This window comes from Haliotis cracherodii, unplaced genomic scaffold (genome assembly GCF_022045235.1).
Source record: "Haliotis cracherodii isolate W230 unplaced genomic scaffold, xgHalCrac1.p SCAF_18, whole genome shotgun sequence".
Classification (NCBI taxonomy): domain Eukaryota; kingdom Metazoa; phylum Mollusca; class Gastropoda; order Lepetellida; family Haliotidae; genus Haliotis; species Haliotis cracherodii.
Genome location: NW_027266273.1, coordinates 4562616 through 4577542, shown reverse-complemented (window position 1 = coordinate 4577542; position 14927 = coordinate 4562616). Strand labels below are relative to the sequence as shown.

Below are 14927 nucleotides of genomic sequence, written 5' to 3'. Positions count from 1 at the left end.
AGGTTCAGGTTTGGGAGTAATGACTATCTCTTCCTTGTATTTCTCAACACCTTCCTCAGGTATTTCCTCAGTTATTCCCTCAGTTGTCACTTCACTCACTTCAGTGGTTGTTTCCTCAACTTCAGTGACAACAGGTTCAGGTTTGGGAGTAATGACTATCTCTTCCTTGTATTTCTCAACACCTTCCTCGGGTATTTCTTCTGTGATTTCTTCAGTTGTCACTTCACTTACTTCAGTTGTTGTTTCCTCAACTTCAGTTACATCAGGTTGAGGTTTGAGAGAAATGACTATCTCTTCCTTGTGTTTCTCAACACCTTCCTCGGGTATTTCTTCTGTGATTTCTTCAGTTGTCACTTCACTTACTTCAGTTGTTGTTTCCTCAACTTCAGTTACATCAGGTTCAGGTTTGAGAGAAATGACTATCTCTTCCTTGTGTTTCTCAACACCCTCCTCAGGTATTTCCTCAGTGATTTCTTCAACTGTCACTTCGCTTACTTCAGTTGTTGTTTCCTCAACTTCAGTTACATCAGGTTGAGGTTTGAGAGAAATGACTATCTCTTCCTTGTGTTTCTCAACACCCTCCTCAGGTATTTTTTCAGTGATTTCTTCAATTTTCACTTCACTGGCTTCAGTTGTTGTTTCCTCAACTTTAGTTACACCAGGTTGAGGTTTGAGAGAAATGACTATCTCTTCCTTGTGTTTCTCAACATCTTCCTCGGGTATCTCTTCAGTGATTTCTTTAATTGTCACTTCGGTTACTTCAGTGGTTATTTCAGGTTCAGTAACATCAGGTTGAGGTTTGGGAGAAATGACTATCTCTTCCTTGTATTTCTCAACACCTTCCTCAGGTATTTCCTCAGTTATTCCCTCAGTTGTCACTTCACTCACTTCAGTGGTTGTTTCCTCAACTTCAGTGACAACAGGTTCAGGTTTGGGAGTAATGACTATCTCTTCCTTGTATTTCTCAACACCTTCCTCAGGTATTTCCTCAGTTATTCCCTCAGTTGTCACTTCACTCACTTCAGTGGTTGTTTCCTCAACTTCAGTGACAACAGGTTCAGGTTTGGGAGTAATGACTATCTCTTCCTTGTATTTCTCAACACCTTCCTCGGGTATTTCTTCTGTGATTTCTTCAGTTGTCACTTCACTTACTTCAGTTGTTGTTTCCTCAACTTCAGTTACATCAGGTTGAGGTTTGAGAGAAATGACTATCTCTTCCTTGTGTTTCTCAACACCCTCCTCAGGTATTTCCTCAGTGATTTCTTCAACTGTCACTTCGCTTACTTCAATTGTTGTTTCCTCAACTTCAGTTACATCAGGTTCAGGTTTGAGAGAAATGACTATCTCTTCCTTGTGTTTCTCAACACCCTCCTCAGGTATTTTTTCAGTAATTTCTTCAATTTTCACTTCACTTACTTCAGTTGTTGTTTCCTCAACTTCAGTTACATCAGGTTGAGGTTTGAGAGAAATGACTATCTCTTCCTTGTGTTTCTCAACACCTTCCTCGGGTATCTCCTCTGTGATTTCTTCAGTTGTCACTTCACTTACTTCAGTTATTGTTTCCTCAACATCACTTACATCAGGTTGAGGTTTGAGAGAAATGACTATCTCTTCCTTGTGTTTCTCAACACTTTCCTCGGGTATCTCCTCAGTGATTTCTTCAGTTGTCACTTCACTGGCTTCAGTTGTTGTTTCCTCAACTTCAGTTACATCAGGTTGAGGTTTGAGAGAAATGACAATCTCTTCCTTGTGTTTCTCAACACCCTCCTCATGTATTTCTTTAGTGATTTCTTCAGTTGGCACTTCACTTACTTCAGTTGTTGTTTCCTCAACTTGAGATATGTCAGGAACTGTTTCCTCAGTGTCCGACTCCTGCAGCTCTTCCATAATATGACCTTCTTTATCTACAACATCTGTGTCAACTTCAACAGGTTTATCAACAGGATATTCAATTTGTGGAGTTATCTGGTCTTCGTCTGGAGCCTCCTTTCTTCTGTCTGATGGGCAGAAGTATATTTACCAATTCAATAATTCCTGTAGTCCACATTCTCTGTTTTTTACGACAGAATACATCATTGATTGTTGACATTATACAACACTCCTTTATAAATGGAGGTATATGTGATTATCATGAAATATTGTGCAAGAGTTAAAGTCATTTCATCATTGAAAATGCTGACTCAAGTATTTTCCTGATGGAAGTCCAACTTGATATCAGTTGCGTTATTGGGCACATGGTATGTAAATCGTTTTTAAACTGAAAAACTCTTTTGTATCATGCTGGCATGAAATGGAATGATGTGTAGTCGTGGAGTTATTTGCGAACTGTGACAGACACCTTTATCAGTTTGCACACCTTCATGCAGTTCATGGCAGCTCTTGTTCTGTTCAGATTTGCATGCATCAGAGAAGAATGACAGGCACAAGCTGTCATGATGTGGGTGTGTCTTACACCCAAAGTGAGGCAAAGTATGTAAAATGGCCGTAAAATCAATCAATGCTTGACAAAGCACATGCTTCTTTGAATTTTGCAAGAAACTCTGGTATTAGTAATGCCTCATTGAAATCAGCAAATGTTAGTTTTATTCCTAAAAACAATCTCACTTTACTAAGAATGATCTGTCTAGAAAATTAAAATAAAGACATCAATGTTATAAAAAATCTAAAATTATCAAGAAATCATTCTAAGTTTTAAGGTAATTTCTAAACAAACAAAATATATATAACTCTATTTCTATACAAAAACATTACATTTATAACAATAATGAATTTCTTAAATGTACAGAACATAGGTACTCACAAGCAAACATTTCCCTATTGTGTTTCTTTACTTCATATAAATTGTGTTTCTTTACTTCATATTAAGTGTCTGTTAAGTGAATGCATGGCAAAGCTGTTAGGTGTTCAATGTCCTTGTTAATGTTTGCCAATACTTAGTATTCCATCTAACCTGCTAGTATAAACAGATAATATTGTTATGTTGATGTCAACTGCAACACACACCAAACTGATGACAGTGGAAAGCAATTTTCTTCTGACACGTGAATAATGTTATGTTTCACGGAGAAAACAATACAGAATAAACCATTCAACAGATAGCAACAACAGAAATAACAACGGCAGTTACAACAGTAGCAATTACATCAATAGCAGTAGTAACAATAGCATGTATAAAGTTGTCCACAATGTACAACAGAAGGTATCACTTTCCAAATAATATGACACTCTAAATAGTTTATATTAGTGGGTAATAAGAACAGATCAAGTTGTTTTCCTGTTTCATAAACTTTCTTTGCATGTCAAATCCAAAGTAAACAGGGTCAGGTTAAAATGGGTTGTTGGAGAAAAAGTTTGAAGAAAATAAAAAATAAAAGGAATATTTGAAACATTTTCTTGTTCCTTTTCATATTCTGTCAAATTTATGGGAGGGTCAATGGTAAACAAGCAGATATATTGATCTGACTCTGTTTCACTACCAATCTGTTTCACTACCAAAGTGTCACATTAATGAAAGCCATGCTGTGGTTCACATTACCATGCCAACAAGAAGTTGGCTAACAGCTTTTTATGAAATTCATTCTGCAGTTCTTCTTGGATTCAAAAGCAAATAATGCTTCTTTTGATCATTCAAGATTAACAAAAGCTGTGCAATTTGGACCACAACATTTTATTGCAGGCCTAACGCCAGTTCCAGCTGTGTCCACTGTTCACATGAAACTAGAACATGCAATAAAGTTTCATAAAGAAATTGCAATGTTTAACTTTGATGTATTGTATTATAATGATGTCCAAAACAGATATACCTGTTGTGGACAGTAGACACAAGCAATCAACAAAGAAAACATCAATATTCCTTCATAGTTACTCATAACTATATTTCTAAAATGAGCACTGTACTGTCAAATAACGGTCTGGAAGGAGTGCAGGGGCTGGGGCCATTTGCTAGGTACCATTCACTCTTGGTGTTCAGGGATCTCAACACATTCTCATGGGTACTCAATAAGCTTTTTAACACTCTAGGATAGGGAACAATCTGTTGGATATCTCCCAGGTTTATATATTTCCAATAGTAAGGTACGTTCAACATTCTTGGAAAGGGCACAATCTGTGTGGATTCTTCAGGGTCTACATATGCAATCACTAGGAAAGGTTTCACTCTATGAAGAGTAAGATTACTATATGTATGTTAAGATGATCATGGGTTTAGCATTGGGTCATTGTGCAAAAATATATGATTATGTGCATATATTTCAAGAATTATATTTAATCATTCAATCAGTTCCATTAAAACAGAAAACAAAATTACATCAAATTTCCATATTTGTCATCCATTAACTTATATTTGTCATCAATCATGAATGACAAAGATGCCTTAACAACATTGATATAAAAAAAATATAAGCAAAAATTTGAATTTTGATAAGAGAAGATTAAGTTCTACTATTGAAGGCAAAATGATGTTTGAAGAAATATTTTGAAGTGATTGGAAGCTACTGTACACAAAACACCAGCCTGAAGTCTAAATATGAAAATGATCAATCCTGTTCAAGTTTCTCAAACATATATATATATATATAAAATGGAATCTAAACACATAGCTTTTGACGTATCTTCAAAATGGTGTTTTGTTGTTTGTGCAGAAGAGAAGGCAGGGCATGCATATTCTGGCAGAGTTAGTGTGCTTAGGTCAGTAGCCACAGTCTCCAAACCGTATTTCAGTTTGTCCCATAATTCAGATTCCTATTCTTCCAATTGGGTTTACCTCCGCTTTGAACATTTAAGTAATGTCACGACATGTAAGCTAAAGGTGGGAGGAAAGCCTAAAGTGATGCAAGTCTTTGCTGTTTACTGTTTTAATGAATCCCATGAGCATGGGTATGGTGCTGACATTCCAAACAGGGACAATCTGGTTTTCAAAGCAATTATCATAGGATCCTTACCCACCTTAGGGAAACAACTCAGCACAGCCAACTCATGTGTGGCTGAGCCATCTGTACCCCTCTTACCACAGTGACTGGACTTAATTGGAAAATTATACTGAACAAATTGCATAATCCCACTTTTTTAAAGATAATATACTAATAAAATAACATAAATAATCATGATTGTTTTCTACAGAATTACTAAACTGAAATAGCAGTAAGGAGAACAATCAGTGGCAATGGTGATAACATATGGTTCTATGGATGAGATGATATTTTGGGTACAAGTATGCTATAGGAAGGCAAGAAAGCAAAATCCAACCTTGAATGTAGAGGTCTGCTTTGGTTGTGGCTGTTCCAAGGGTATTGATGGCGTGGCATTCATACTCTCCTTCGTCCTCGGGGTACGTCTCAGTGATGGTGAGACTGCACACGCCATCATCTTTCTGGACGATGTGAAAGTCTGGTGAGTCGTCAATAACCTCACCATCAATACGCCAGGTAACTTCTGGCACAGGTATGCCAGTTACCTTGCACTCGAAAGTAGCTGGTTGTCCTTCGAGTATTTCTACATTGGACAATGCTTGTGTGAATTGAGGTGCTTGTAGGATTTCTGGAACCTCTTCCCTCTGCACCTCCTGGAGAAGAACCTCCGGTTGGACTGGAGCCTCTTCCTCCTCTACCACCACTGCTTCAGGTGCAGTGTGAACAGGAACGTCTTCAGCTTCTGGCTGCTGCAGTTGTTCCTTTACTTCAAAGGCATCAACCACAGTTGTCGATTCCTCAGGAATTTCTTCCTCCTTTTCAACTTCAAATGGGATGGAGACTTCAGTGACTTCACTCACCGGAGTGATTTCCTCTTTAGAGGGAAGAGGTGCTTCTTCTTGTATGACTTCCTCGGAAACGGTTTGCACCGTTTCCTGGACGACAAATTCATGTGAAACTACCTCCGTCTCAGGTTTAGTTGTTTCATCTCCAGTGGTCTCAATTGTAACAATTTCAGACCTCTCTGGAGCTTTTGTTACTGTGGGAGCAACGTCCAGACCCTCCACTATTTCGGTATCAACTTGTGTGATTTCACTGGCTGTTTCTTCCGATTCGGGCAATTCTGTTTTAAAGCAAAAAGCTGATTCAAATCTAAGAAAGCAAAAAGCAGAACCTGACCATATCCACACCATAGATTCAAGAAAATTCAGAAAAGTTCAAGATCACGAAAAGCTTTAAATAGATTCTAGCTCCACAAAAGTACAAAGAGTATAGTAGGATGAATAATTTAAGTGCAAGACTAAGATAGAAGAAAACAAACCATTTAAGAAAACTTCACAATATGCCAAGAATTTTCAAAAACATTTTATGCAATTAAAGTTCAGAACTGAATAACCATAACCCTAGAATTTAAGATACATTTTTAACATTCCTGAAATTCATTTACAAAGAAGAATAGCAAGTATTTGTTCATACATCCATCACAGCCATCCATTCACACAAGCAATAATGATACTTCCGATGAGGTTCATGAATCAGGTGTCGACCCTCTGGGAGGAACCACTCATGGGGTACTACTCTGGGTGTCGCAGGTGATGATGGATGTATGGGATTGTGTAGGTGGTGGTGAAGGTGGCATCTGTTTCATGTAACCAATTGCGTCTCCTTTGTGTGATGAATGCATGATGTAAATGTGAACTCAAACATCGATGACACAATAGCTGCCTTGTGTGATGCAGCAGGAAAATCTCCTTCTCCATCGTAAAGTATCCATGCTAGTCTTCTGAAACCATCAGTGTCTCAACAAGTCAGATCCATACATGACACACATCTGATGTAAAGAGACATACTTGGGTCTGCTTCCAGAAAGTGATCATTGTGCTACAACTGTCGTAAGTCTATGTTCAAGTGTGGGAGTTACTTTCATAGATGTGCAACAATCGATTGTGGAATTGGGCTGTATTTAGACCACAAGTTCATAATCAGCTTTATTATTAAATGGTGGAAACCGTTAATCAACGTATTTGTCAGACTCTTTACATGGTAGGCTATCTATTTACTTTGTGAAAGAGTGAGTGAGTAATATATCTATTAATATCAAGGTCAGAGGGCAATAACATGGGCTTCACACATAGTACCCATCTGGGAATTAAAACCTGGGCCTTCATCTTCACAAGCAAACACCTTAACCACTATGTTACCCCACCAACCCTATCAATGAAAGACCATTCTATGGTATATCCACACATATAACGGACAATAAAGAAAATAAATCTTGAAATGATTGGACCTTGCGAGTAGTAGCAGATGCAACTTACAGCAGTGGGAATATGGTTTATGCCACTTTCAGCAATATTCCATCAATATCATGACAGGGACACCAGAAATAGACTTAACACATGTACCGATGGGGGGACCTGAACCCAGGACTTTGGCGCAATGAGCAAACACCCCAAGGCTACTCCACCAACCTACAAATAGTATATACTTAAATATAGGAAATATAGACATGACAAAACTCACAAAATAAGCTGATGATGTCACATAAACACATAGTCATTACAAGAATATTGTGTGTGTGTTTGACATCACCTTGAGGTATACATCCAATCACAATTCGACAGTTCCTTTCTGCCACACATTAGAGGCCCACCATAGCCCTGAGACATGCATAGTTCTGATAATTTTTTAAAAAGTACCAAGGTCTCTGACTTAGAGTTCTACATCTGATGTGTGGACATGTTGGATCACTGGTCATATCATCCTTGGAGGAGGTATTGTATTCTCTCTCTTTGGCTGGAGGCCCTTCTGGATGTGCTGTTGCCATGACAACTGTAATAGCTTCAGATGAATAATGATTATTCTGATATTTCTTCTTAAATCATTGGTAAGGGCTTTAACTTTTCTGTACGGATACAAATATATTTCAAAAGAGATCAAAACTGTTTCAAGAATACCATTGTCATGACATCAGAAAATCCTGTGTGTGTCTGTCTTTTGGGTATGTTGTCTTATTTCGATCTCTTACCATAGTTCCATTTCCACATGTGATAACAAAGCTCTGTCAAGCACTGACCATCATCAAAATATACCCTCATTGCAACATCTCAAATCACTGAATACTGTGAAGAGCTACCATGACACTTCTCAAACTTCCCAAATACATAAAGCAGTCACAGCTGCCTTCATAAAACAATTTCTTTCACAAAGATCCAATTTTGGGGGAACCAGATCATTTCTACAAGTGATATTTGATGATAGTCAGTGAAGCAACAAGAACATCAAAACAGCAACCAAACATTTTGTTCATTTTGTACACAAAGAATGAAAATAATTGTTTATATTAGCCATTTAATTCCTTCCTTTAATATATTCTTGTAAAAAGGCAAAGAGAGAGAACTTAAATAAATAAATGTTGGTCAGGTAAATTTGAAGAAAATGTTAAGAGAACCAAAGAAACGCTTAAAATATGTTTTCAAACATACAAATATTTTGGTTGACTGTTTGATGTCTTTGTTTACCATTGATAACCTTCCTCTGATTGAAGAGCATTGAGAGCTAATGTAGCAGAAGCATCCGGCTTTGGATGTGTCAGGTCTTTCGTGAATGCCATTATCTCCAGTTTCGCTAGGATGCATGCTGGGAGTGGTCATGTGATCAAGGGAGAGATTGGCGAATGAGCAGACCAAGCAAGTATGAATCTAGAATATAGAGCTAATGAAACGCAAACAGAAGAAAATCAGATGAGTGATGGGGTGAAACAAGGTACTTGAGTATGGGGAAAATAAACAGCTCTTGTGAACACATGGAGGTATATGCTAATTAATGGTTTCTTTTGTATATGAATTCCAAACAAATGATAACTGCAGCCCAGATGTAATTATTTGCAACACTTAAACAAAAACAAGTATTGATAACGTACGCGAAACTTCAGTTAATATATGTTTCGTTTCTGTTTTCTCAAAAGTGATCATGAAATAACTTTCAATATTAAATTTTAAAGCAAATTCCAAAGGCATGCCCGTGATAAGTGTTCTTAAAAGAGAATATCCTATCTAACCCAGTATATAAGAACACTACTCATATATGATAAATAATGGTAATGCCTTTCTTTCAAACATAACACTTCCCAATATGATTGACCTCAATGAGTTGGTGTAAAAATGGACAGGTTTCCATGAAAATGTTTTGCCAGTATGGTAAGGAAGTTAAAGGAAGCTTGAAGGTTCTGTATATACAATGTACTTCAGAAGGTGATAAACATGATTTATGATCCTTGCAAAATGATTGTTCAAAGTGACTTTTGTGAAATATTTCATTGTAAATTCAATACCTTTTGTGTTCAGCAAATATTATGAAGTAATGAGAATAACATGCACAACTTGCATTCCTCCTTTCCTCTGTCTTTCAATACAAACATCATTTAACTTTCTTCTTTCATCTAGAAAAGATCATCCCCCAAGGGAGATAACTCTGAAACAAACATGCTGTATGGGGAATAAATAGATTGGGTCATTTCATGCATAACTGCCACATAGAAACATTAAAAAAAATAACATACATTTTGCAGAAATTAAAATGTGAGTGAGTTAGTATGGTTTTACACCACTTTTAGCAATATTCCAGCAATATCACGGTGGGGGGCACCAGAAATGGGCTACACGCATTGTACCCATGTCGGGAATCTAACCCGGGTCTTCAGTAATGTTTAAGAATAAATTTCAGTAATCAGTGTTGAAATATTTAACAAAATTATTTTCAGTCAGAAGCCTTTCTGAAGATGTTAAATTTCTAAATTAAGTATTTCTGCAAAATGTTCGCATTCAAAACACACAAAAGATCAACTTCAACATTTACAAGTTAGTTTTAACAATATCAATAAATGCACAAGAAGTTATGGTCACATCAAACAGTGCTGTTTCAAACTTTTCACAAAGTAATAGCCTTGAAATCAGGCTTGAAAAAGACTCCAAATATTTCTATTTGTTTATTTTCAGGTTAAAACCTGATGATTGTATTTCAGCTTATCTTGTGCATTACAGTACATATCAATCAAAACAGGAAATATATGCATGAATAAATAACAAAATGACACACAACAATTAATTCTTATGGCAGGTGTTGAAACACATTATATACAATAAAGGGATACTAAGTGCTAACTAATTAATTAATCAATTCAGTGTTTTAAATACAACAAGTATAGATATAAGAAACTGCCAAAGCCATGCAGAAAGCTTACGGCCTGTTTCATGCCATTTACTAATTAAAACTGGAGAAAAATGATCTCTAAACCTGTATATGCTAAAATACATAAAACTCCTTAAAATAAAACTAAGAAATCACTTTGTTTCATAATATTTATTTATTTCATTTGCCCATATACAGAAGTACGAAGTCACACATTCTTACAAAAATACAGATTTGATATTTTTGTGTGTTTTTTTAAAAAAAAATTGTGCAAAATTGTACAAAGTATTTTGAAAGACGTAAAAACTAGAATATTCTTTGGTGTTCTAACTGTTCACCTGCCATAAGAGAGGGATAAAACATAATGATTTTTATAACAGCAGACATAAATAGTCAGGGAATTGAGGGTCTCGGTTTTACTGAACATTTGATCCGGAAATGATGTTAAGAATGTTCAATTAAACATTACATCTGCTGTGATAAGAATCCTAACTTATACTACAAAATGAATATATTAATTGTTAAAACAAAATTTTGGCTACAATCTGGGTTTTGAACACATGATCATGCAATGATTCCATTCTATGACAAAGTTTCCTCAAACAAAGTCCAAAACATTGATCTTGCCCAAGACTGATTCTGCATCTAGATTTTGGAGGCGCCGATGAAAATTAACTTCCCAATCGTGACTATCATGACTAAGTCATTTTTATTAACGATAATGTTCCAGCCAATTATCTTTCAAACCCAATCAATTCAACTACTATAAAAAACGTAGAATATAATGCCAGCATCATTAGTTCCACAAATTGTCCATCATCAGCGAGGACACTTTGAAGGTTAGAAGTAGTAGAGGGAATTGAAAACTGCAAATTGTATGAATGAGTCTACATGAGAAAAATATTTTTAAAGAAAAAGGCACCTCCAATGAAATACACTACGTGGGCCAAATGAGTGTAAAAATACATGACCAGATGCAAGAACCAAAATCAAGCAGCCAAGCAAGGACCCTGAGCAATATCATTACAATAATTATAGCAAGCAGAAATTGCTGCATGCTTGCATCATCTTCAACATTGGTGGGGTGCCAACCTAGTGCCGCTGTCACGGCCGATGGTTTCTCCAACACCTGAGGCTCAGGTTTGGCTTCCTCTAAGGGCTGCGTCACCTCTACCTCAACTGCCTCAGGTTCACTCTCCGCGACACTGAGTGGTTCTACAATTGAAACAGCACCAAATCCTGCAAACTCTCTTCACATTTTACCATCGTCACCTTCCCACAGGGTCTCAAAGGAAACGTTTTTGATGACATGTTCATTTGATTCAAAATAAAAAATTCAGGGAATGAAACAAAGGAACAACTTTAAATTTCTTTGTACAGAAATATAGAATCTATTTATATTTAAATTACAAATTTTCTTTTTTTTTAAAAGTTCGTATAAAAAAACCCAACTTTTTGGTAAGTTCCTTCTGTTTTGAAATGTCAACAAATGATAACAAAAATTGAGACCCTGGAAAGAGAAAGTTATAACTTCTCTGGAAAACAAATACCTGAAATTTTTAATATTTCACAAATTTAATTTCAAATGAAAAATGAGTATGACAATGATAGGTGACAGATCACTCCATGGCACTACGGATCATGCTTCACGACTGGTAATGAGCGGACATTGCTGAGGAAAGTGAACCAATCAGATGCCCGGACTTTTCATGATATGTGTTCAAGATAATAGTATATGTCATGGAAAATAAAACTGGCAATATTCACATCACAACCTGCAATGTACATTAACTATGTACTGGCCCATCACAAAGATATATTCTCAATAAACGATCATGAGAATTCTTCATATTTGAGCGTTCTTGTCATACTGCCTTCAGTTCCATCCTGGCAACGATTGATCAACCCTCAATCTCACCGACATCAAATTTCATTTCATTTGTAATCCGAAATTCTCCATTGATACTGACCATTCTACAAAGAGTCTTTATATTCATCATCATGATAAGATATATAAGACAGTTTCTGTAGGATAAACAAACATTTCAGCTCTGGAAAATGACTGAAATATTTGAGGAAGGTTTGCAATGGCTGCCAGACCTCTTTGCTCTTATCAGTTTCAGACTACTTTCTAAACAACTATTGATAACGATTTTTGAGATTCAGGCATATCATGTCTGTGTGACTTCGCTGCACATGGGACAGAACTGTATGGCAGTGAATAAATACAGTGTTATATACACTCATATATTGTCAGTTGTGTAGAAAATAGTGTCATACAACTTCATGACAAGGTGCATGTCTAGTTTATACTTTTGATGTTATCATTCCATCAAAAGAATGGAATAATGAATGTTTGAAATACCTGCAACCATTCTTGTCTTTTATTGTTTATCAATATATAATTAACATGATAGATATCTTCAAGTGCAAAAACTTATTTGATATACTCAAAGAATAACAATAAATAAATAAAAAATATATATATAATTTAGAATTTGGACATGAAAAGTATAAACTAGACATCATTTGATGTACAAATTTCCCCGCATCTACAGGGCATTCTGGGTAATATTTCAGTCACATGTTGTTTTTGAGCGCGTGGCTGGCTGGATTTGATTCGTCGGGGCCACTGTATTTCGATTTCAACCTCGATGGAATAGAATTCCTGTCGCACGATTCTTTCCTCAGCGTTCAAACACTCTGTTTCATGCAAAATACAAATTGAGAATTAAAGAAAGGAAAGTTCAAAGTCAAACATGAACACAGGCAGACATCCAAACACATCCACATTTCACAAAAAAGTAAAAATAATGTTTCAAAATATGTTTTTTTTTAAATTAAATTTGAAACTTTTTTTGTGCCTGTGTTCAGCTCTTTAGACTACAGCAAGAAAATGACAATTCATAAGAGGACAAATTTAAAGCACTATGAAACGATGTTATACATGACAGAGAAATGAAAAGAGAACAGTATTAATACTAAACAATAGACAAGACAATTAGCTGTATTTTGTAGTCTGTGGCAAACATAAGTCGAAAAATACAAAGACAACATTTCATACTCATGCATGCCATGCAAACTACAAAATACAACAACAAGTCTTTGGTTTCATAATTTTATTCAGCTACAACTACATCTAGATCTACACACGCAGTTTTGACATTATGATAAACCATAGTCAAGAACCACACTATCAACTACAGTAACACTATACAATTGACAAAAGCTAAAAAGTTGTTTAGCAGATATTATCAATGATAATTAATTCAAGAATCTTCAAAATTGTACATTTATATTTGAAAATAATAAATGTTTCTGGAAAATTAACAAATTAGCTCTTGTCCATATAACAACTTGGCAATATTCCATAACAGCTTAAACTTTAGCACAAATGTAACAGATTTGCAAATATAACAAAACATGAAAGATTTCTCCTTGCAAACATTTCAATGCTGTAATCATTCCCATAGCGTTTGTAACAAAAAACTGTCATCGATTTGTTAAATGTAACTTGAAGAATGTGTTAAAAACACAACCCGAAGAAAGAAAAGATATAATTTGTCCAAATTGCCTTAAAATGTCCCTACGTTGCAATGACAATATATCTACACATATCAATATGGCAAAAGCTATATAACCAGTAGTCATTAGTCAGCTAGTATGCAGAGAGTAGTGTGAGCAATGAAGACTTGGTCCTACATTAATAATAACTTCAACAAATATAGAACTTCCTTAAAATCTATCCCTGATAATGAACCAAAGTACAACATACAAACCCGAAAATTCAAACAATATAATTATAACTTTCAAGGTCCTCCATGTTTTTTACATCTTCATGATCAGTATTTTGGTTATTACTTTATTGTCATTTGTCCCAGATATAATTGAAGGCATATTTCCAAGGAAACGTTTCGGTACTTTTAACTTCACTAGCAACATGCAATGGACTATTCTACTGTCTATACACTGTGCATTTCCACCAAGAAGCCATGTCACTAAATACACACAACCAAGCAATAAATACTAATCATATCAAATTGAGAAAATGTTTTCCTTATGATATACCAAAACAGTTTAGAAAAATAACCCATTCCAAATGGCTCCATCAAAAGTGATACAAAAGTCTTACAAAAAATATTAATTTAAAAAAATATACATTTTTGAAAGGATTTCTTGAAAGTCAATTAAAAAACTCTCACACGGTTAAAAAAAAAGAAGTTCTGAAGAATGTCACTTAAAAGAAACATCTTCTGTAAAATCATAATTTCATTATACCAAAAAAATGTTATTTATAAATTCAGTTTGAGTATCTTCCAGAGAGTACTACAATTTGAATCTACAAAATTAAAAAAAGATTAAAAAATGGTGCCAGCATACAGTGTGATTCCTACTGAAGTTCTAGCTAGGCTAAGCAACTATTTGTAGGCTATGAACATGCTTGATGAAACATTCCATTATGGACATTGTGAGGTATTTTGATTGAAAGATATTCAATGTTCATTATTAATCATGTTATCAAGATATCATTCCATAATCCAAAATTCTGTCTTTCAATCAACACACTCAGTTCCCAGAAGTTTAGCAATCAACACATTCCAACATGGTTCCGATTTACGAAACCTTAAATGTATTGACCACAAGGCCTCATCATTCACTGAGGTATGTATTGATGGGAAGACAATGATTAAGATACCCATCTTGTATACTACATAAAAGAAGTCATAGAATACCTGATTCTTTCATATACCTATAGTTTATCTGCCAAGGCATGACAGACAAACAATAGTAATATGAAAGAATTGGGTGTTCTTTAACTTCTTTTGAGAA

At 35.4% G+C, this 14927-nt stretch overlaps 2 protein-coding genes across 2 annotated transcripts in view; both read right to left on the bottom strand.

Moving 5' to 3' along the window:
* LOC139465971 (titin-like) overlaps window positions 1–2810 on the bottom strand; it is a 29880-nt gene extending 27070 nt beyond the window's left edge. The window contains exons 1-3 of the mRNA XM_071247991.1: window positions 2801–2810; window positions 1017–1997; window positions 96–908 (exon numbers count right to left, since the gene is read on the bottom strand). Of these exons, the coding sequence (XP_071104092.1) occupies window positions 96–908; window positions 1017–1997; window positions 2801–2810 (1804 nt within the window). The remainder of the gene's footprint in view (window positions 1–95; window positions 909–1016; window positions 1998–2800) is intronic.
* The window catches only part of LOC139466013 (titin-like), a 347974-nt gene that overhangs the window by 239236 nt on the left and 93811 nt on the right, over window positions 1–14927 (bottom strand). The window contains exons 86-87 of the mRNA XM_071248028.1: window positions 11190–11312; window positions 5245–6030 (exon numbers count right to left, since the gene is read on the bottom strand). Coding sequence (XP_071104129.1) covers window positions 5245–6030; window positions 11190–11312 — 909 coding nt within the window. The remainder of the gene's footprint in view (window positions 1–5244; window positions 6031–11189; window positions 11313–14927) is intronic.